Source organism: Typopeltis vanoorti, chromosome 3 (assembly GCF_054136105.1).
Source record: "Typopeltis vanoorti isolate ZY-2024b chromosome 3, IOZ_Tvanoo_1.0, whole genome shotgun sequence".
Lineage (NCBI taxonomy): Eukaryota > Metazoa > Arthropoda > Arachnida > Uropygi > Thelyphonidae > Typopeltis > Typopeltis vanoorti.
The window spans coordinates 163,212,871-163,238,563 of record NC_143551.1 but is presented as its reverse complement, the minus strand read 5'-3'; the positions used below and the strand labels follow the sequence as shown (position 1 = coordinate 163,238,563).

The window sequence follows — 25,693 nt, the reverse complement described above, 5'->3', positions numbered from 1 at the left end:
ACTCCACCTTGACTACGAGTTGCCTCTGACTTGAACTATGTTCAGGCACAAACTTGACTTATTTGTCTGTTCGCTTCACTTGGGAAAAAAAGGATTAAAACCTGGTTTATAAAATTGCTTGGTATCTTTAACATAGTATATCCAAGTTAAAAAACTTTCTACATATACATTTCATCCATCCTTTCACTCCTCTTGATTGCCATAACCACATTTTCTATCGTCCCTCCAGGCAAACACACCTCTGGCATCCTATCTTGCACACCAGAAATCATTGAGTCTCCATACATCACACCTCTTACCACTCTGTTCCTTGATTGCTCACCTGCATCCCTCACTCTCTCACCTCTAACCCTTTCTCTCTGTGTTCCCCTACTTACCTGCTGTCCTGGCATCACTCTAAACCTGGTTCCAGCACTCTCTCGCATTCTTCTCATTTCTTCTCTCTGACTGTTTCCATTCTCCCCTCCTCTATCATTCCCATACCTCTCTCTCATTCCCTCTCTTCTACTGCTCCAATTCTTTCTCTCTCATTCCCCTCTCCTACTGTTTCTATACTCTCCTCTTCTGTCATTCCCAAAACTCTCTCTCACTCCTACTCTGATTCATCTTGTGTTCATCTCTTCCATTCTCCTAATCTCATCTTTCATATTTCTCATCTTGTTCACAAGACATTCCATCTCTTCTTTCACCTCATCTATCCCTTTCTGCAAGTTAGTCACTCTTACTCACCATTCATTTTCCCAATCAAGACCATCTCCAAAAACTTCACAGTCATTCAAGCCTTCCACACTCCCGGCTCTTATTTTCTCATTCATATTTTCTCGTCATTCTCTCCTATCACATTACTTGTCTCCTAAGATTCATTTCCCGTACCTGACGCAACTAGATCAGTTATCAAAATATCTAATTCACTGAATTCCTCCCATTGCCTACATTTTGTGCATATATGCGCTCCCCCCTTCTCTCACCCACCACATATCCAACTCCCGGGACACATACATGCCACAAAGTCCTTTATTATGTTACATATAATAGAGTTCTTAGCTACCATTCACTGTCATCAGCGAAAAGGCGAGGTCACAGTCGGCAGCATTTGCAGTGGAAGAGAAGATGTTTTCGCTATTTAGTATAGTTGATTATAGCATTTATATCTATCTATCTATCTATATATATATATATAAATGCTGTAATCAACTTATATAAATAATCAACATATATATATATACCTATATATATATATATAAATGCTGTAATTATATATATATATATTCATTTTTAATATAAACTGACTTAAAACCCGAGAGTTATAACAAAATGAGATTTATTTGAAAAACGCAACATGTTTGGTCGAGATTGACTTCATCAGGCGTTAAGAACATAGAAGGTTATTAAAAGACACTGAAACATTTATATATATATATATATATATATAAATGCTGTAATCAACTATACTAAATAGCGAAAACATCTCTTCCACTGCAAATGCTGCCGACTGTGACCTCGCCTTTTCGGTAATCCAAAAATAACATAATATATAACAACGAAACTCCAAAAGCAGAACCACAAAAGAATACTTGTGTTACTGAGAAAAAAAAATGTAGGCACAATTCACAAAAGAATTCACACTGTACACCTTTTAAAAAACACTTTTATTTTACCACAGCTCAAATCCACCACCATGTGCTTCTTTTCCACAATTTTTCTCAGCCTCTTTCCACATATGCTTTTATAAATCTTACCTGGAATATTTAGTAGAGAAATTCCTCTGTTATCACATTCGGCATTATTCTGTTTTTTATAGATGGGTACTATAAGAGTTCTACTTCAATCATCTGGAATTTTGCCTTCTGACCATGTCCCAGGAATTATTTATCGCAAAACATTTATGCCATCACATTTGAGAATTTCTGGCTGAACATCTACTCCAGCTGCCTTTCCACATTTCAAGTTTTTGATCACTTTTTCTACAAGTATTGGTATGTACTTCGGTTTGTATTTTTATCGAAAATTTTCTACTACAGTTTGTCACCTGTTTCATTTAACAGTGTTTCAAAGTAATTACTCCAGACATCTAGGATATCCTTATCTTCAGTTTTCATGTTACCATTATCATCTTATTCCTTTTACAGTACTCTTTGTCATTTCTAAGCTTTTTCAATAGACTCATGAACATTTTGCCACTTTTCTGATATTTATCTCCTGTACTTTTACCAAAGTCATCCCATGACTGGTGTTTAGCTACTTTTACATACAACTTAGCTCTCTTATATTTTTTATATTTTTTTCGGGCATCTGCCACTTATTTGCTAGGAACTTTCAGTAAGATTTCTATTTTTTTTTTTTTTTTGAAGACTGCTTCTTTAACATGAAGATCATCTGTATGGATATACTTCAGAATTTTGTTTATGTACATAAGTGTAAACTTAGTTTCCATTTAAAATTATTTTTGGTGGTTAGTGCATTTGTGCTGTGAAATCTGCACTGTTATATATATACTAGTGCATATACTAGTATGCCAGAAGTATCAGGAACAAGAGGGGAAGAGTTTTTGGCATCTGTTAGCACAATCTTGCCAAAAGTTATAGGCATTGGTGAAACTTGGCTAACAACAGATTATTATTATTACGGGTATCTCCATGGAGTCAGTAGACTCATCGCGGGAGACCCAAACTAGCAAAACAATATCTGTCATATCTCTTCTTGAATTCATTTACAGATGAAGAGCTCACAACAAAGTCAGGCAATGAATTCCACTCATTCACCACCCTCCAGGCAAAAAACCTTGTTCTGACACCTTTGTTAACCACACTCTTCTTTAATTTCCAGAGATGACCTCTTGTTCTTCCATCACTATCACACAGCTGAAACATTTCCCCTGCATCAATCCTATAAAAACCTTTTAGTAATTTGAATGTTTCTATCATATCCCCTCTTCTTCGCCTATCAACCAATCTCTGCAATCCACAAGCTCTCAATCTATCAACGTAGGGAACATTTTTTATATCACTCACCAACTTGGTCACTCTTCTCTGAACCCTCTCCACAGCCTCCTCATCTCCAAGGAATCCAGGTGACCAGACCTGAGCACAGTAATCCAAATGTGGAAGTATCAATGCTTTATAAAGGGGAATAATAACCTCTTTATCTCTGGATGTCAGTGTGTTCCTCAACAACCAAGTAATCCTATGTGCAATCTTGGACACCTTAGCAATGTGTCCTCTGAACTTCATCTCCTTATCTACCAATACCCCTAAGTCCCTAGCCTCATCAATCTCTTGGAGTACCTTTCCATCTATGTAGTACACAGCTGGTAATCTTTTAATCCCAAAATGCAAGACTTTACACTTTTCCACATTGAACTGACATCCATTTTCTTTTGCCCATTTTACCAGCTTATTTAAATCCTCCTGCAAACTTTCAACATCAGCTTGATTTTTTATTGCACTACACAACTTTGCATCATCAGCAAACAACTGAATATCTCCCTTTAAGCCGTTTCCTATATCATTTATATACAAATTAAACAACATTGGCCCAAGCACAGAGCCCTGAGGCACACCACTGGTCACCTGCCTCATTCTGGACTTGGCTCCTCCATACACCACCTTATGGTATCTCTCCCTGAGCCATTCTACAACAGATGATGTAGTTACAGGGATAGAATGTGAAGGATATAGTATTTTTCAGAGAAGATAGGATGGGGGGGGGGAGTTTACTGCTGATGACAGTGGATGAATTGCAGTCAAAAAGAATAGGAGATAGGCAGAGGCGTGGCTGTTCCTTTGAAGCAATCTGGTGTGAGATCAAGGCCAATATGACAAAATATAAGGTTGGTTGTTGTTATAGGCCAGAGAGTTCCATAGATGATCTGGAAGACATGCAACGCCAAGTTAGCACAATGAGTACAGGTTGAGTGATAATCAGGGCCGAGCCATGCAGTTGTGCAGATTGTGCAGATAATAAAAAAATATATATATATATAAATTTTCTTATTCTTGAATTATATCCTACTATATAAATATCACAATTACAAATTAAACTTAATGCAATAAAAATGAAATTTTAAATCAGTCAAATTATTATGAATTCTTAATAATCTAACATTTTTAACTTAATACATCACCAGTTTTTTATGATTTGTTTGAAGTGAAACGTTATCAATATTAGCACAGATTTTATTTCACAGAGTAAGCATAGACTCAGCGAAAATTGTATAAATATTCTCAATTGTTTATTATATTTTTAGTAGAAATTGTTAGTTTAAGACAGACCATACCATGAATTCATTCTTACACTGTGCTTTGCCTATTACCATCGACAGGGTGTAGCATACAGTCAGCCTGCCTCAGGACGCTGCTTAATAAGGGCGCTCGTTCAGCCGTATTACGGCAACATGATATTTTACAAAAATACAGCATTTAGTTTAGCAAATAAAAAAGGCACCAGTTCCCATTGACAGTTAAATATGTGCTTATTATATTTTATTAATATTTTATTAATAAAAAAATTACAGTCATACATACTGAAAGTAAACATTTTAGAACCCACTTATTAGATACTTAAGGAAACAACCCATAAAGTATCATACAATGTGAATTTCATAAACTTTTATAGTCTATATATATATATATATATATTAAATTATATTATGCATGAATTCTCCTACTCAAATTGCAAATCACTATCGCCCCGACTTTCACATTGGAGGGATAACTCGCTCCCTGCAGTAAACAATACGTCCTCCACAACAGCAACTATACTGCAGAAACACGAAAAAACGATTAGTTTTATCATGTCACTGAATAAGGCTCACAGACATTTGCAGACCGTGTAATATATTTTTTCAACAAATAGTGCAATTAGAGACAACTGGGAATATATAAACACTAACTAATAATCACATCTCCCCTCCAACAGAAAGTGCTGTACAGACTGGAGTAAACCACATGTTGCAGGTGCAACATATGGTTTTGCTTGACACTACCCTGTCATGAACGTGTTAAAACTAAGAAATATATAGCGAATGCATTTCAGATATTATGGAAATCGGTTTAAGAGAATTAGCATTTCAATTCAATTGTCAGCTTGTTTTGTTTGGGATCTTTTGTTAATACCGCACCAATCATATGCACTTCTTAATAGTTGCTTTTTCTCTACTGGCCTACAATTGCACACATCTTTCACTTCTCATTAGTAATTTGTCGAGGATTGTTCATTACGTATCTCGAGCCTTAAATTACTGGTAATTTTTGCTTGATATAATGGGAAAGAAGATGACTCTATTTGGTTAGATAACTTTGATTACACACAAGGAAACCACTCTCTAGGACAGAAGAAGTGATGGAAAATAGAAGCTTCTTGGTAAGTCATACCCATTTTCAGTTTTTTTTTCTGAAACCTTTAGTTTCCGAAAATCCCCGCATATATCTCGCACCACGATTTTTTAGCTTTCATTTTGGGAAAAAAGTGTAAGTTATAGTCGAGTAAATACAGTAATTTTTTTAGCTTTCAAATTCTTAAGTATGGATCATTGGTTAAAGACTGGATTTATAAAACGCACAAAAGAGAGCAATATAGCAGATATAGAAATACGCAATTTCACTTGTCTCATTGATGATAAATTATTTATATTAAGTAAAAATGTATAGTATCTTTATAAATGTTGTTCTATTAAAAATAAATCATATTTTATATCTAAATTCAAATAAAATAGACATTTACAATGAAATATATTTTTATTTATTATTATTATTATTTTGATAAGGATATTTTGAAAAGGTCCTTGGTAATCAAGAAAATTAAAGAAGAGGTGCACGGATATCTGAAGTTTCAGAAACACTGATCTATCCAAATATTTAGTCTGACACATAGGTATATTACGATGTTCGTTTTCTTAAATTCCACTTAGAATTTGGATAGACAAAATAGCATCTATCCAAATATGCACTACTTATATTTTTTTCAGCGTCGTTTCAATTTTGAATGTGAAACATACTGAGTATATTGTGTATTCTGTGTTTAAGTGACTTTGGACAATTTTTTAATTTGATTTTAATTGTGTACTTATTTTTGGATTTTTGATAGACAAATAAAATTTTAAAGATAATAGTTTATAAATTATAAACATATTAATAAGCTGAGGGACCATAGCTAAAAATCCTGTATATATGCAGGGTAGACTATCAGCCCGTCAGGTTGACGCAGATCAAATTAAATTAATAAACATAGGTTATTTATGAGCTATAAAACTCTTTAGATGATCCAAGTTTGTTTACACATACTGCAATTGGCCCTTTCTTGATACTTTTTTGGTGTATTTTTGCATCATTTCATTTTGTGCATTACAGTGCAGTTGCCTTTTGTTTTATAAAATATATTTATTGTTGTTCAGTAAATTTTTTGTGAATTTGGATTATTATTCACGTAAAGTAAGTATGTCTATTATATTTTTGCTAAGTTTGAAAATCAGTTAAATTGTTTCATTTTAGTTAATTATCTTATTTTGAAAACAAAAGATTTTTATCTTATGTTGGGTAGATGTCTGAAAAATAAATAATTTTCAAGAAGAGATTTATTTATATATTTGTTCTTGTTCTGGTTGGAAGATATTGGGGTTGGGGTCCTTTTACTAATTTCTTTAATAAATAATTTTAATATTCTAGAAATTTCTGAATTATTAAACAAATACCAGAATGTAAAAATATTAAATAAATATCACTGAGAAATCAATCAGTGGCTAATATTCTCTACATCTTAATTTTCAAAAAATACCTAAAATGTAAGCATATTTATTATTCAAAGCCTCTGAAAAATCAAATTCTGTAATAATAAAAAAAAATATTCAGTCTTGGGCCATTCACCTTAAAAATAATAGTCAGTTAAGGGGTTAAAGATAAGTTTAAGGGAAAATAGCAGAAATTATTTATTTTGGTGGACAACTTTTAACGCTCGTCTTAATTTAAAGTCTAACCAAGTCTGTTAACCCCTAGATGTCAGAAAAAAAAGCCCAAGAAGTTATCTGGTGCACAAAACAGGAACAGACAATTGCAACGATACAACTGGAACATAAATTGGCTGGATCGCTGAATAAATTTTTAACTTCAGGACCACATAAAAAACGAAGAACAGAAAGTTCTGACAAAGCAAGTACTCCGTGTAGCTCTACTGCAGAAAAAGAGAGGACACAATATAGCTATGAAGAAACAAATGTTACATGCAAAAATGAGTAAGGACTCCTGGAGTCGCCAGAAATAATAAAAATAAATAATAATAAAAAAATGAAACTGGCCTGTCTACAGAAGTTGCAGCAGAAGAAATATTGGATTCCAATTCAGCAAAACACAAAACTTCAAATTTTACTTTTAATGTTAGTGATCCAGGTACTTGGCCGAATCATAACTACCAAAGTTAGAGATTGTTTAGTTGAGCATTGCCTGCATCAAGTAGTTAATAAAGAATTTCCCAAAGATGAATCTGGCTGCAAGTTTTCCGATTCATACTATTATCAAACTTTAGCAAATGGAGAAAAACTTTTAAGAAATTATTTAGTTTATTATGAATCACGAAATTCGGTTTTCTGTTATTATTGCAAAATATTTGGTAGTCAAAATTCCCAACTTAATAACGAATACGGATAACAAATTGTAATGATTGGTAACATTTGAGTCATATACTAAAAATACACGAGACAAGTTCCGCACACATTAAAAACTGCAAACTTAAAATGTCGTTGATTAAGAAATGCATTATTAATTGCACACAACAAAGATTATACGAAACTGAGAAAAAATATTGGCAATCTGTGATAGAACGGTTAATCTACATAATACAATATTTATCAAGACAGTTATAGCTTTTAGAGGTACTTCACAAAAACCTTTTGAAGTGATAACGGCAATTTTTTAAAGTTAGTAGAAACTGTCACTAAATTTGATTTGATAATGGCAGAACACTTGCATCGCATCCAAACATCACAAAAAAGGAACACTGCTCATTATTTAGGTGAATAAAATACAAAATGAAATCATCCATATAATTTCTGAAGCTAGAAAACAAAAAATTTTAGAAATGGTTAAAGAGGTGAAATATTATTCATTTATTCTTGACACTACTCCGGACACAAGCCACACAGAACAATTATCTATTATTATTACATTTGTTAATCAAAATAAAGATATAAATATAGCAGAAATTCATGAACATTTTTTGGGTTTTAAATCTGTAGAAGATACCACTGGGCAAGGACTATTTCAATTTATAAAAAATTATTTAAAATTATTGAATATTAACATTTCGGATTTACACAGCCAAGCTTATGATAACGATTCAAATATGCAAGGCAAACATAATGAATGGACTGCAGAAAAAAAAATCCTTGAAATAAATTCAAGGGCTTTCTTATTCCGTGTGATGCTCATTCATTAAATTTGATAGTTAATGATGCAGCGAAGATATCCTTGGGAAACTGTAAATTGTTTGGGGGGTAATACAGGAATTATATAATTATTTTTCAATATCTGTGAAGCGTTGGACTATATTAAAAAAACATATTCGCATTTTAAATTTGAAACCACTTTCTGCTACTAAGTGGGAAAGTAGAGTAGAAGCAATAAAGCCACTTAAAAATAATATCAAGGAAATTTACCAGGCTCTTTTTGATATTACGGAAGATGAAACTAAAGATATCGATTCTAGAGTTAAGGCAGACAAATTAATTTCAAAGATTTATTCGTTTAAATTTATTTGCTCTGTTCATGTTTGGTATGAAACCTTAAGTATCGTAAATGTTGCAAGCAAAATAATGCAGAATCCGACATTTGATATAGGAAAAATTACAGAAAATCTTGATTATGTTATACAAGAATTAAATACTCGCCGAACAGACCAATATTTTGAAAATATTATTAGAACTGCAAAAGAAGTAGCAAATGATCTTAATATTGATCCTATTTTTACAGACATTCGCAAAAGAACAAAAATGTTTGGTTATGAAGCATCAGATGAAACAACGCATGATCCTAAACAATTTTAAAATAAATTTTTTCTTCGCGATTTTAGACACGACAATAACTTCAGTCACGGAAAGATTCATACTCTTAAAACAACATAGCAAAGGCTTTAAAGTTATAAGAGACATTAGCAAATTAAAAGATTGGAGCGATGAAGATTTAATGAAACATTGTAAAGATTTGCACTTAAAACTGAGCGACAATCAAGATTCCGACAATCGCAATATTGATTGATGGTATGACTTTATTTGAGGAATTAAAAACTTCGCAATTTTATTAAAAGAGTTGGCTCCTCGGGATGTTTTAAATTATATATACGAAAATAAATTAACCAATACGTTTCCGAATACTGTAATTGTGATGTGTATTTATTTAACATTACCAATATCTGTAGCATCAGGGGAAAGAAGTTTTTCAAAACTGAAACTAATAAAAATTATTTGCTGTCAACAATGTCTGAAGAGCGTCTAACGGATTTATCAATTATATCAATTGAAAATAATATTATGGATTCATTAGACATTAAAGATATTATTAAAAATTTTGTGGCAGCTAAAGCAAGACGGATAAATATATAAAATAAACCTACATTTATCCTAATTGTTATATAGATAAAAGCATATCTCCAAATTATCTTTGTTATGTAATATTTCTTTTTATATTAAAATAAAAGTAAATTTTGTTTATATATATCTGTTGTATTTATATATCAAGGAATAAACATTTTTGAAAATTTTTATTATTATTAAAAATTCCTTATTAATGAATTAGGAGGGTGGTTGATGGAGAGAGATATCAGAGAGTGGTTTATTCAGGAGTAGAGTCCAAAAAAGGCTTGTGACTAGTGGTGTGCGCAGGGTTCTGTTCTTGGATCACTACTTTTCAATTTGTTCATTAACAATATAGGAAAGGATCTGTGAGGAAGTGTTCACTTGTTTGCTGATGATGCAAAGTTGGGTAGAGCAATAGTGAGTGCACAGGATGTCAAAATTTTGCAAGATGATTTGGATAGTTTGGAGGACTGGGCTAAGGAGAATGGATGTCAATTTAATGTGGCAAAGTGTAAGGTTATGCATTTTGGGGTGAAAAGATTAGCAGCAGTATATCACATTGGTGGAATCGTACTCCAGGAAATTGATGAGGCCAGGGATTTGGGAGTGTTGGTGGATAGGGAGTTGAAGTTTAGGGGGGCACATCACAAAAGTGGCTAAATCAGCTCATCAAATCACTTGGTTGCTGAAAAACACTTTAACAAGCAGAGACAAACAAGTTATTGTTCCTCTGTATCGAGTCTTGATAAGACTCCATCTAGACTACTGTGCCCAGATATGGGCACCAGGGTTTCTTCTTGATGGGGAGGAGGTGAAGAGGATCCAGAGGCGAGTGACCAAGATGATAGCAGGTCTATGGAATGAACCTTATGAGAACAGGTTGAAGATTTGTGGGTTGCAGAAATTGGTTGATAGGCAGAAAAGGGATGATATGATTAAGACATTCAAATTACTGAAGGATTTCTATAAGATTAATTCAGAAGATATTTCTGAGAATAGGACTGGTGGTGGGAGGACTAGGGGCCATACATGGAAGCTGGGCAAAAAAAATGTGGTCAGTAAGGGTGTTAGAGCTAGGTTTTTTACTTGGAGAGTGGTGAATGAGTGGAATAAGCTGCCAGAATCGGTTGTGGGTGCTATGACTGTGAATGAGTTCAAGGCAAGGTATGATAGATACCGTGTGAATGTCGAATAGTTGTTCTTGACATGATGTTAGGGCCTCCCTCGATGAGTCTATCGACTCCTTGGAGTTGCCCGAAATAATAATAATAATAATTTCAGTGATTACAATGTTCTACTACTGTTAAATAAAATTTATTTTTATGTATGTGTATAAACTGTTTTGTACTTTTAACAAAGTAAAATTTTTTGCAAAAATGTTTCATGGAAACTTATTTTATGGGGGCGCTGAAAAACGTTTTGCACAAGGGCGTCTCCTACCCATGGCATGGCACTGGTGATAATTATGTGGGGACTTCAACTATGGAGATATAAACTGGAAGGAAGAAAGATCACAGCAAGAAGGAAATGAAATTTATATGCCTATTAAGAGATAATTACTTGAGACAGCACATGATGGAGGGGACTAGGGGTGTGAGAGTACTGGAACTGGTCACAGGATCAGAGCTCTCCATAACCAACAGTGACCACACTGCCTCCAACTGGTGAAAGTGATCATTCAGTCTCGACTTTGTTGATTGTAAAAACATTAGGATATTCTGTCAACAAGGCAGATGATGATGACAAGCTTAGGGAGAAAATTAATCTGTGCCATGGCATAAAACACTACAGGATAAGGAAGTTAGTAGTACATGGAGAATAGTTAAGGATCATCTAGAGCAGTGTTTCTCAAAGTGTGGTATGCATACCCCGAGGGTACGTGGCAATTTTCAGCTATGCATCATTAACACATGGAATCATTATTAAGAAAAAAAAAAAAGAATTATTTTAAACATATATATAAACGAGTTACTATCGCCCTAACATTCATGTTGGCGCGATAGTAACTCGCTCCCTGCGGTAAACAACACACCCTCCCCAACAGCCACTATACTGCAGTTGCAAGAAAAACAAGTAGTTTTATTGTTTCTCAAAGTGTGGTATGCATACCCCGAGGGTACGTGGCAATTTTCAGCTATGCATGATTAACACATGGAATTTACACATGGATTAACACATTAAGAAAAAAAAAAGAATTATTTTAAAGATATATATAAACGAGTTACTATCGCCCTAACATTCACGTTGGCGCGATAGTAATTCACTCCCTGCGGTAAACAACACACCCTCCCCAACAGCCACTATACTGCAGTTGCAAGAAAAACAAGTAGTTTTATTGTCACTGAATAAGTTATAGAGATATTTCAGGCTTTGCAATATATTTCTCAATAAATAGTGCAATTAGAGACAACGGCATTAACTAGTTAATCACATGTCCCCTCCCACAGAAATTGCTGTATAGACTCAAGCAAAACCATGTGTTGCACTGGCAACAAATTTTGCTTGACACCACCCCGTCATGAACACGTTAAAATTAAGAAATATGTAGTGAATGTGTTTCAGATATTATGGAATTTGGTTGAAGAGAATTAACATTTTAACTCAACTGTCAGTTTGCCTTTAGGTCGCACGATCATTTTTTAATATCGCACCAATCATATTCACATCTTCATAGCTGCTCTATCTCTAGTGGCCTACCATCGCTGTCTGTTTCGCGCACTGCTTTCACTTTTCATTAGTCATTTGTGAAGGAGTGTTCATTACATATCTCAAGTCTTGCAAATTACTGGCAATTTTTGTTTGAAATAATAGGAAAGAAGATGATACTATTTGGGTAGATGACTTTGAAGAGGAAAGAGCAAAATCCATGGTCGGTTCCAAAAAAAAAAAAAAAAAATACTGGTTTCAAGGATTCAAGCTGTTGCACTAGATGCAAAGTCGACACACTGCTGCATACACAGGTAGGCTTTGGCTACACATATGATGTCTACAGACCTAAGAAAAGTTCTGGACGAAGCTGTAAAAATCATAAATTATATTAAAGGCCATCCTCTAAATGCCAAACTTTTCTCTCAACTTTGCAAAGAAATGAGAAGTAATCATACACAACTTCTTTTCAATACCAATGTTTATTGGCTTTCTTGTGGAAAAGTCCTTACTCATTTATTTGAACTTCAGAATAAACTACAAGTTTTTCTTAATGAAAAGTTTGAACTGAAAAAACCTTTTACATAATTGTAAATGGCTCAGTCAATTAACATACTTGGCAGATATAATTACTGTATTAAATAATCTTAATTTGTCTTCACAAGGCAAGGAAATGCCTTTGTTTCACATCCAAGATAAAGTTAACGACACATTGGCAAACATGTAGTTATGACAAAAGCAGTTTGGTAACAGAGAATTTGACGTGTTTCCATCTCTTCATGAATTGCTCACATGTTCAAATTAACAAATTGATGATGATGATGTGAAAATTACTATCATGCAGCATTTACAAAGTTTACAAATGAATCTAGAAAATTATTTCCCTCAACTGGACATTAATATTGGGTGGATAAGATACCCTTTCAATATCAACTAATCTATGCCAAAGGATCTATCACCAATAGAAGAAGAAAAAGAACTTTTAGAATTAGTTTCTAAAAGCAGATCTGATCTAACCATCAGATCCTAAGCAGATCTGATGGTTTCTTAAAAAATAAATACGAGAATATGTTATCAACATTTTGGCTACAAATACAGAATGAATTTCCCGAGTTAACAGATAAAGCTCTAAGGTTCATTTTTTTTTCCAAGTTCATATCTGTGCAAAGTTGGATTTTCAGCCCTTGTAGATATTAAGAGGAACTGCCATATACATGGCAAACTGCATCCAAGATTAAAATTAACAACTATGGAGCCAAATTTTGCTGAAATTTTATCCCACCATAAGCAATTTTATTCCTCTCATTGATGATAAATTATTTAAATTAAGTAAAAATTTATAGTATCTTCATAAATTTTGTTCTATTAAAAATAAATCATATTTTTTGTTTACATGTATTTCAATGAAATATATTTATTTATTTATTATCATTATTATTTTGATAGAAAACCTTGTCTGAAAACCAGGAGAAATCTCTTGAAAATAGTAACATGGAATGTCAGAACACTCTACGAGACAGGCAAATTAGATAACCTACTCCAGGAATTAGAAGTGATGAAGGCTGATATTGCAGGTATCAGTGAAGTGGACAGATACAGGCATAACAAGAAGAAAAAATCACACTATAATCTAGTCTGGCAGTGACTTACACCTTAATGGATTAGCACTTGACTTAAGTAATAGAACTGCAAAATCTCTACAGGGATATTGGCCCATAAATGACAGAATCATAACAGCCAAAATAACTGCACAACCATTCAACCTGTATATTATCCAAGCATACGCGCACACCCAGATGAAGAGTTGGAACAATTTTATGAAGACATCCAAACTGCAATCTCCAGTGCTACGTCAGATGATGTTATTATAATGGTAGGCGACCTAAATGCAAAAGTGGGCTCAGAAAAAAATCTCATTTTGCATGGGAAACCAAGGGCTTGGAATCAGAAATGAAAGAGGTGAAAGATTAATTCAATTCTGTGAAACCAATGACCTAATAATTGCCAACACACTGTTTAAACATCCTCCCAGAAGACTATATACCTGGAAAAGCCCCGAGGACATCTATAGAAACCAAATTAACTATGTAATAATAAGCAAAAGATTCTGAAATGCAATAACACAAACAAAAACATATCCTGGAGCAGACATAGGATTGGACCACAACCCAGTGATTGCAAAAATCAAAATAAAACTTAAGATACCAACCATTCATAAGAAAAACTTATAATTCAGACTCACTTAACAATCAAGAAGTTAAAGACTGATTTATAAAAGAATTCACAAAATCCCTTAACAAGTCTGACACCACAACTCACACAGAAAATAGAACACCAATTGATGAAATTAACATGAGCTGGCAAACATTCAAGAATAGCATCAATGAAGCAGCCAAAAATACAATCCCACAATTAAAAAGGAAAAGGAATAAACCTTGGATGAATGAAAAAATACTGATGTTGATGGAACAAAGAAAAAAGTTAAAGAACAAACCTGAATATAAAAGCATGAATAAAGAAATAAAAAAAGAATGCAGGAAAGCCAAAGAGGAATGGATTAAATATAAATGAATAGATAGAAAATCTTGATAGAAAACACAGAAGCAGAGAAATGCATGAAAAGATCAGAGAAATGACAAGCAGGACAAATACAGCAAACCATGCAAGTGTCATTAGAGACTCAAGAGACCATATTCTAATGGATAAAAAAGAAATCATGGAAAGATGGATTGAATACACAAGGAAATTATATGAACAACAAAGAAATGATATTCCTGAACAGACTGATTTAGAAGGCCATCTATTGTTTTCTATGAAGTTGAAAATGCCGTCAGAAAACTAAAACCACATAAAGCTGCAGGAATAGATAACATCTTGGCAGAATGGTTGAGGGCTCTCGATGAAGGGGGACTGAAATTTCTAACAAAATTATGCAATAAAATATACAAGACTGGATTTCTACCCAAAGATATTAATCACTCAATTTTCATTACAATTCCCAAAAAAACAAAGCTACAAGATGTGAAGAGTTCAGGACAATCGGCCTCATCAGTCAAGTATCAAAAGTCCTCCCATACGTTATTCTTCAAAGAAATAAAAGAAAAATAAACATAGAAATAAATGATACACAAAATGGCTTCAAGGAAAATGTAGGTACAAGAGAAGGTATTTTCAATGTCAGAACCATCATAGAAAGATATCTAGAAAAAAAAAAAAAAAAGATGTATACCTCTGCTTCATAGATTACAAAAAGGCATTCAACAATGTCCAACATGAACAATTAATTGAAATCCTTTCAAAAATAGGCATGGATGGAAAAGACATTAGGCTATTAACTAATCTTTACTGGGAACAGACTGCATCTTTGAGAATAAATAGAGAGACCTCAGAAGAATTCCCAGTTCAGAAAGGTGTGAGACAAGGGCTGTGTCTTTTCTCCGATTCTCTTTAACCTATACACAGAAGAAATATTTAATAAAATTAGTACCCCAAAGGAATCACTGTAGGGGGGGGCAGAAATATTAATAACCTAAGATATGCAGATGACACAGTTTTTCTAGCTGAAAACAAATATGACCTCAAAACTCTTATAGATGAAACCCTCAAGTATAGCAAACAGTATGGCCTCAGTTTCAACTTTAAAAAGATAAAAATCATGATAATTTCAAGAGAAAAGAAAATACCAAAAACATGCATCAATATAAAAGGAAATAAATTAGAACAGGTGCAAAAATACATATATCTCAGACACTTGATCACAGAGAATGGCAGGACAGAAGATGAAATTAGAAAAAGGATTGAAATTGCAAGGTCAACTTTCAACAGGATGAAAAATCTACTAACATCTAGAGAATTAAATCTGAAAACAAGACTAAGAATCTCCAAATGCTACATATGGTTTACATTATTATATGGAATAGAGACATGGACACTCTCCAATCTGAGTGTGAAAAAACTAGAGGTCTTTGAAATGTGGATGCTGCGAAGAATTACGAGAATATCAAGGAAAAACAAAAAGACAAATGAAGAGGTACTAGAGATGGTAGGCATAAACAGGAACCTGATGAAAGAAATTAAAAAGAGAAAAGTCAGATATTTTGGACATATTCTGAGACATAACTGCCTACAAAGGACACTTCTCAAAGGAACTGTTGAGGGAAAGAGGAAGACAAAGACTGGAGTGGATGAAAAATATAGAAGACTGGACCTATCTCTCATATGAGGAATGCAGCAGAGAGGCACAGAAGAGGACATGGTGGAGACAAATGGTAGTCAATCTCCTGGAGGGAGAAGACACTTGACAGGACAGGAGGATTTTGATAAGGGGATACTTGATAATAATGAAAATTTAGGAAGGGGTATATAGATATCTGAACTTTGAGAAACACTGATCTAGAGGAAGCAATAATAAATTTTATACCTAAGCTAAGAAGGGTTAATCAGGTAGGAGTTAAATGGATGAGTAATATCATTAAGCACAAGCTGTATAAGAAGAAAATGCTCTGGTGGGTATATAAAGAGAAACGTGACTAGCAAACTCATGAACAGTACAAGACTCAGGTAGGAATGGTGATGAGCATAGCAAGGAAGGCAAAATCAGATTACAAGAAAAATCTAGCTAAGCAGATCAAAGGAAATCCCAAGGAGTTCTTTTGTTATGTGGCAAGTAAGAGGAAGAAAGACTATGGAAAAACAACTTTAATGAGTGCTGATAATCATAAGGTAACAGAAGCACATAAAATAGCTGAATTATTGAGTGACCACTTTGCAAGAGTACATCATACAAATGAGGTTAATGCTGACATATGTGATAGAGACTTATGTGAGAACAGAGGTGGATGAAATGGAGGTTCTTGGGATAGTGCAGAATCTCAATGTCAATACAGCTGTGGGATCACATGCAATATTATTATTATTATTATTATTATTATTCAGGCCTCCATTGAGTCAAAAGACTCATCATGGGAGGTCCTTCCTAAGAAACACAGTCTATCAAGCTCATCGAGGAGAGGTCACACCCCCTGAGAAACACAAAGTCTATCATACCACTCCTTAAACTTATTTACCGTTCTCGCTCTCACCACTCCATCAGGCAATGCATTCCATGGTTCAACCACCCTGTATGCAAAGAAACCACTCCTCACCCTCTTGCAAGCAGTTTCCTTTCATAACTTCCAGGGATGGCCTGTTGTCATCACTCCTTCCTGCTGTTTGACCAAGCGAAAGAACTCCTCAGTGTCAACCCTGTAACCACCTCTCAACAGTTTAAAAGTCTCAATCATATCACCTCTCCTTCTTCTATCCGCCAAACTCTGCAGTCCACATTCCCTCAGCTGATCCTCATAACTAACATGGTACAGTCCTGAATCCATTGCTGTTATCTATCTTTGTACCCTTTCCACGGTTAATTTATCCCCTTCAAATCCTGGGGACCAAATCTGAGAACAATAGTCTAGGTGTGGTCTGATCAGAGACGTATACAACGGAATGATAACCCTTTTATCTCTGCAGGTCAGTGTCCTTCTCATTATTGCAGCAATCCTCTGTGTTACCTTCACCACCTTTGCAAAATGTCCCCTAAATTTCAGGTTTCTTTCAATCATCAACCCCAGATCTCTTGTTGCCCCTACTTCCTCCAGTTTAAATCCTCCCATAGAGTATGCAGTGTCCCATCGATGTGTCCCAAACCTCAAGACCTTACATTTTGCTGCATTAAACTGACACCCCACATTCATTTGCCCATCTATCTAGCTTATTCAAATCCTCTTGCAGGGCTACCACATCTGCACTATTACTAATAATTCTTCCCAGCTTCGCATCATCTGCAAACAACTGAATATCCCCTTGCAATCCACTGACAATGTCATTGATATAAAGGTTAAACAATATAGGTCCCAGTACTGAGCCCTGTGGGACCACACTTGTAACCCTCTGCCTCCTTGAAACTGTCCCACCATGCCAATCCTGAATTCAGTTGACCAATCTGACATCCAGACCCATGTGCTGCAACTTAAATATCAGCTTATCATGTGGCACCCTATGCTTTCGCTAAGTCTAAGAAAATGGCAGTATATGCCTTACCCTCAACTAATGTTCTTGTAACTTTATTATAAAAGGCAAGCATATTGCTAAAACAAGAGAGCCCTTTCATAAATCCATGTTGACTCTCACAAGATAACATTACCCTCATCTGCCCAATGCTGTATACGGTCCCTCACTACTTTCTCCAAGATCTTAACAACTACTGATGACCCACAGACTGGCCTATAATTAGACACTTCCAGTCTGTTACCACCCTTATGCAATGGCACTATCTTACCTTCCTTCCATTCCCTGGGCACCTTTCCCACAGCCAGACTTTCATTGAAAAGCCAAGTTAAAGGCACTGTCAGCTCCCTAGCACATTCTCTCAAAACTCTTGGTGAAATACCATCCAGTCCTAAAGCTTTACTGACATCCAAAGTACTCAGTATCTGAAACACACTCCTCCTGTACCTCTAAACCTCGAACCATCCCTATTCCTCTTGCATTAAAACTGACTCCTCTAGGATGAAATACTCCAATAAAGTGTTCACTGAACAATTCCACTATGTCCTCTGCATCAGTCACTCTATTCCCATTTTTATCCTGCAATATCATTCTTCCACAATCATTTCTCCTCCTACTGGCCACATAGCTAAAAAATTTCCTAGGATTTTCTTTGGAGCTTAGGGCCAATTTCCTCTCATATTCCAGTTTCGCCTTCCTTACCATACTAGTCACTCTTTTTGCCTGTATTTTATATTCTTCATGCATCTTCTCTTCACCTGTCTCCTTATATCTCTTCAATAGTCTCTTTTTCGCATGAAATTCCTGCTTAATATTGTTTGTCATCCACTTTACTCCAAATTGTGTCCACTTCTTCGCTCGTGGTATACAACTTACCATTGCTGCTAACAAATATTCTTTCACAATTTTCCACGCACTAATGATATCCTGGCCTTCCAATTCCTCCCTCCATGAAACTTCCCCAAGTTGACGTCTTAGACTATTATAATCACGTGCCTTATAATTCCACATACGTTCCCGTATCTTTGATACTCCTGCATGTCTATTCATTTTACAAGTCAAAACCTTATGGTCACTCTCTCCAACAGGTGGGAGAGATGTCATCTCAGTTATTATCAACTCTTCTGATGCTATAACCAAATCCAAAACTCTTGAACCTCTTGTTCCCTCTATTACATGTTGCCTAAGACATTTGTCCCTCAAGAGTTCTAGAAATTCCATTCCCTTATTGCTACATGCATCTTCCTCTCCCCAATTTATACTGTGTAGTTAAAATCTCCCATAGCAATCATTCTTCTTGCACTTGCCAAACTCAACTGTCTAAACATCTCCTGGTCTTCACCTTCTGTGCTGCTGGGTCTGTAGCAACACCCCACTAAATATCCTGTCTTGCCCATGTCTACCTCACACAATATGCTTTCAAAATCATTAGTGTCACTGCCTTCCAAAGCCTCCACTCTTAGAGGACATAGGTCGTCACTTATCATAAGCAGTACTCCACCACGCTTTCCCTTCCTATCCTGCCGAAAAATGCTGTACCCAGCGACTTCTATTCCTGTTATTATATCCTCTTCTGTCAACCACATCTCAGTGATCCCAATAATTTTTGGCCAGGCTCATGCTATCTGCACCACCAATTCCTCTCCCTTATTCCGGATACTCCTGGCATTAGTATAAAGCGTATAAATGTGTTTGTTTTTCTATATCAACTTGCATTTTGAGCAAATATGCAAGGGAACTGGCAGTGCTTCTGACTGCTTTTTAACTTAAGTCTCAGCTCTGGTAGAGTTCTAAGGGAGTGGAAAGAGGACAAAATAATTCTCTTGCATTAGGAAAGTTCTAAAGACTGCAATAGAAAATGATAGACCAATCAGTATCTCAGGAGTGGTGGTGGTAAAAGTAGTGGAGAAATTGGTCAAAAATAGAATTCAGGAATGGGTGGATAGGAATATAATACTTTGTGAGGGAAAACATGGCTTTGTGAAGGGCTGGTCATGCTTTAGTAATTTACTAACTTTTTATAATAGTAACAGCAGAATTAGATATGGGAAATGGCCAAAATGATTTTGCTGGATTTTGCAAGGCATTTGACCAAATACCACATAAAACCATGTTATGCATGAAATTAGAACAATTGGAGGTGGATATGATACTGGTTAAGTGGATAAGAGGGTGGGGCAGATATCAAAAAGTGCTGGTGACTAGTGGTGTGCTGCAAAGTTCAATGTTAAGACCACTACTGTTTATTTTACATAAATGATACAGGAATTAACCTGACAGAAATATTCAGTTGTTTGCTCATGTTGCAAAATAGGCAAAGCAACAGTGAATCATGGTGATTTGGAACCTATTTTAAATATCCATTGCAGGATGTTTTAAATAAGCTGTCAGTATGGGCAAAACATAATAAGTAACAGTTTGATGTGAAGAAATGTAAATTATGTTATGGGATAAATTGATTACTGATCCTGGAAATGGAATTTTCCAAGCAACATCCTCCTATCCATTGTCCTGCATCATCTGTTCGATCCAAGCAGAAAGAAAGCATCGTTTTGCCCAAATGCAGGCATTATATAAAAGAATACAAGTATTGGTACTAGAACAATACTAGATGAGTAGCTCCTCCTCCAAGTGAGATGCACAAAGAGTTTGTCCGCTTTTGGAGGAATTTCTTTTTCACTTCATGGCCATACCTACCTGATTTTATTTAGTCCTCCCTTCTGTTTCCATCCATCTTCTTTTCATGAAATAAAGTCTTCACTTCCAACTAGTTCATCAGCTGCAGGACTAGATGACTTTACTGCTGCGGAACTTCAACATGTTCCTCTGCCTATCTTGCAAGATTTAATTGATATACTTCTATTTACCAAATGTCTACCATCGTATCTTTGCCAGTCAAGAACAGTATTCATTCCAAAGAAGGAAGATGCATCTGTACCCTCTGACTACTGTTCGAGTACAGTTGCTCTTGTTCTCTTACATCTCTTTCATAAAGTGTTATCTAAACATCTGCAATTATACATCTATCAGATTTTAAACAAACAGCCTTCATCCCTGTGGATAGCTGTGCTGAGAATATCTTCATTCTTTCCTCTCTTCCCTATGAATCCTGACACCAACTTCAGCCTCTCTTTATGGCATCCACAGACTTCCAAAAGGCCTTTGACAGTGTATTCCTTCAAAATATGCTTCGAGTTATGTCTATTGCATGATGTCCAGAGCTTACCTACTTACCTACATATCAGAGATTTACTCTGTAAATTCCCTTACTATCACTCTGGACTCTAAATCGACATCCATCCCAGAACTTTGGTGTATGCCAAGGCAACCCCCTTCCCTCTTCTCTTCAATCATGTCATTGATGAATTTCTCTGTTCTCTTCCAAGTCATACTAGCTACTCTATTAATACAACTACTGTTCCATGTTATAACATTTGCTGATGACCTTATACTCAGTGCCTCTACTAGAGAAGGCTTGCAGGAGCACCTCAACCAAGCAGTCAATTTCTTTCAAGTGCGAGGATTAAACATCAGTGTCACAAAGTTGAACATACTTTCTCTTGTTCCCTCAGGCAGAGACAAGAAACTGAAAGTTGAGAACTTAGTTTTCTCTGTACAGCATGTCCTTACTTTTGATCTCGATTCTGCAGGAATGGAGATACCTTGGTGTTCTCTTCTCTCTGACAAACTGTTCCTCTTTCTCATCCACTCTAGGATCTTTTCTTTCTTCTCTCTGTAAAGCTCCACTTAAATGAAATAGCATTAGAATAGTGCATAAGTATAAACCAAATTAAAAATATAAATCCTGTGTGTATGATTATTTATATTAAAAAGAAACAGCAAGAGGAGCAGATAATTAATGAGTTAAATGATGTTTTATCAGATATTTACAAAAATAAGTACCATGAATCTGAAGACTTCTTGAAGATCTCGCTTTCAAGAGAATTTTCTTTTTCTGAAAACAAAGATGGCTGTACCAGATTTTCACATTCTTTTGTTATAGATGATTCTACAGACACATTTTTTGTTTGTGGATTTATGAGTTCCACTTTTGTAATGACTTTTGCACATTTCATGTTAGCAAGATGAAGCTGTGTTCTCTGACAATTCACACGAGTATCTGAGCGCTCACTGCCACTGTTAAGAGTCAACTGATTATTTCCCTCATCAGTAGAAACATGTACTGTTTGACCTCGATAATTCTCTTTAGATGTTATGATATCTGAATTCATGCCAGACCCCAGTGAGTCAGCCAGTTGGTTTTGCACAGATACTGGTATCCTTTTTGGTTTTACTTCGTCAAGACATTCTCTTTCAAGTTCAGATGATTCTGAAAGTCAAATTAGTACAATGGTGACCACTATATAAACATTCAGTTAAATGAATTTAACAAAAACAAAAATGCTATATTACATAATACAATATAGTGACAATCGAATAAATATTCAAAAAATCCATATATTCTTGCATCTCGGAAGTATCTACTTAGGTTTTTCAAATGGTCACCAGATGTGATGATTGCTAATATTTTTTATGTATCACTGATAATTGTTTCTCTTCACCTTTTAATGTGCCATGCTTAGATCAAATTTCTGTATGAAATACTGACATTGTAAATAATGAGTTCTGTCTTTTAGAATAATGTAACTCATGTATCACTTTGGTTTCTCTCTGAATAAAAATATAAGTATCACTGGCACAATGGACAATAGGTAAACCATTTAATTGGAAACACACTAGCTTTCGACAACTATACTTTAAATTTAAGGTTTAGATACTGCAATCCCTTAAGAAAAATAAAGAGCCAGGAGACTTCAATTTTCAACCAAAATTATTAAAAGAGATGAAAATACAGTCGACTCTTACAGCAAATATCATTATAACAAACTCATTCTCCCTAACAACTTAAAAGTCCAGACTAAAGCTTTGCAAGCAGAATGCTGTACTAAAGGAAATTTGATTTAACAAATTATCCACTATAAGAAGAAATTCCTGTAGTCCTTAAGAAGTTGCTGTAGTGCAAATATACTCTGTTATTTTATAGACAAACAGTTTTTGGTTTTGAAACTTTTAAAGTTTCCAAATGACAATGAGAACAGAACTAGTAGCTTATTATTATTATATGGCACCTCCATGGAATCTGAATATGCATCGCAGGAGATCCAATCTATCCACAAAATCTATCATATCTCTCCTTGAATCCATTAACAGACAAAGCACTCACAGCTGACTGTGCAAACCATTCCACTCATTCACAACTCTCCAACCAAAAAATCTAATCCCCATACCCCTACTAACCACACATCTATTCAACTTCCAGGAATCCTTGATCTGGTCCCCCTCTATCCAAGTGCTGAAACATTTCCTCTGCATCAATCCTATTATAATACTAATTACAATACATTGTATCTAACCTGAAGCAAGTTAAATGTTTCTATCATATCCCCTCTTTTTCTCCTATCAACCAATTTCTGCAATCCACACACTATAAATCTATCCTCATAGGGAACCTTCCACAAGCCATTCACCTCCGAATCCTCTTCACTGCTTCCTCATACCCTAGAAACCCAGAGGACCAGACTTGAGCACAGAAATCCAGATGTGGACATCTCAAGGCCTTATTAAAGAGGAATAACAATTTCCTTATCTCTACATCTATATTGTGTTCTTCAGCAGCCAATTAATCTTATGGGCTACCTTAGTAACCTTAGCAATACGTCATCTAAACTCTCTGTCTACCACCCTTAAATCTCTAGCTTCATCTATTTCCCAGAGTACATTGCCATCAATATGATACATAGCTTGTAATCTATTTTTCCCAAAATGCATAACTTTACATTTCTCCACATTAAACACGCCCATTATCTTTTGCACATACTGACAGCCGATTTAAATCATCCTACAAGATCTTCACATTGCCTTGATTAACTATTATTCTATCTAATTTCACATCATCAGCAAATAACTGAGGAGATTTCTTAATTTTGTCGGGGGTTTGAAGGTAGTCTTCATGTTGTATTTGTGTAGTGTTCTGTCTATTTTTTTCTGAAATGCCTCATATATGGATATGGTATTCTTAAAATCTTTTTTGTTTTTGGTGGTGTTTTTGTGGAGGACCTTATGGATTGTTTTTTATTATAACCATTTTTTTTATAAATGTATGATTAAATATGGTTTTGACTTGGAAAATGAATAGACATGCAGGAGTATCAATGAGACGGGAACTTATGTGGAATTATAAAGCAGGTGATTATAATAGTCTTAGACGTCAACTTCGGGAAGTTTCAAGGAGGGAGGAATTGGAAGGCCGGGATATCATTAGAGCGTGGAAAATTGTGAAAGAATATTTGTTAGCAGCAATGGTAAGTTGTATACCACGAGTCAAGAAGAGGACACAATTTGGAGTAAAGGGGATGACAAACAATATTAAACAGGAATTGCATGAAAAAAAGAGGCTATGGAAGAGATATAAGGAGACAAGTGAAGAGAAGATGCATGAAGAATATAAAACACAGGCCAGAAGTGTGACTAGTGTGGTAAGGAAAGCGAAACTGGAATATGAGAGGAGATTGGTCCTAATATCCAAAGAAAATCCTAGGGAATTTTTTAGCTATATGGCCAGTAGGAGGAGAAATGACTGTGGAAGAATGATATTATGGGATAAAAATGGGAATAGAGTGACTGATGCAGAGGACATAGTGGAATTGTTCAATGAACACTTTATTGGAGTATTTCATCCTAGAGGAGTCAGTTTTAATGCAAGAGGAATAGGGATGGTTCGAGGTTTAGAGGTACAGGAGGAGTGTGTTTCAGATACTGAGTACTTTGGATGTCAGTAAAGCTTTAGGACTGGATGGTATTTCACCAAGAGTTTTGAGAGAATGTGCTAGGGAGTTGAAAGTGCCTTTAAACTGGCTTTTCAATGAAAGTCTGGCTTCGGCAAAGGTGCCTAGGGAATGGAAGGAAGGTAAGATAGTGCCATTGCATAAGGGTGGTAACAGACTGGAAGTGTCTAATTATAGGCCAGTCTGTGGGTCATCAGTAGTTGTTAAGATCTTGGAGAAAGTAGTGAGGGACCGTATACAGCATTGAGCAGATGAGGGTAATGTTATCTGTGAGAGTCAACATGGATTTGTGAAAGGGCGCTCTTGTTTCAGCAATATGCTAGCCTTTTATAATAAAGTTACAAGAACATTAGATGAGGGAAAGGCATATACTGCAATTTTCTTAGACTTAGCAAAGGCATTTGACAGGGTGCCACATGATAAGCTTATATTTAAGTTGCAGCACAATGATCTGAATGTCAGTTTGGTCAACTGGATTCAGGATTGGCTGTCTGATAGGTCACAGAGCGTTGTGTATGGTGGAGCAGTTTCAAGGAGGCAGAGGTTACAAGTGGGGTCCCACAGGGCTCAGTACTAGGACCTATATTGTTTAACC

General features: G+C 35.3%; 1 protein-coding gene across 1 annotated transcript in view; it reads right to left on the bottom strand.

The window, feature by feature from the left end:
• Nucleotides 1–25,693, bottom strand: part of Gorab (Golgin, RAB6 interacting) — a 142,655-nt gene that overhangs the window by 76,993 nt on the left and 39,969 nt on the right. Inside the window, exon 2 of the mRNA XM_090390949.1 lies at nucleotides 22,157–22,583. Coding sequence (XP_090247075.1) covers nucleotides 22,157–22,583 — 427 coding nt within the window. The remainder of the gene's footprint in view (nucleotides 1–22,156; nucleotides 22,584–25,693) is intronic.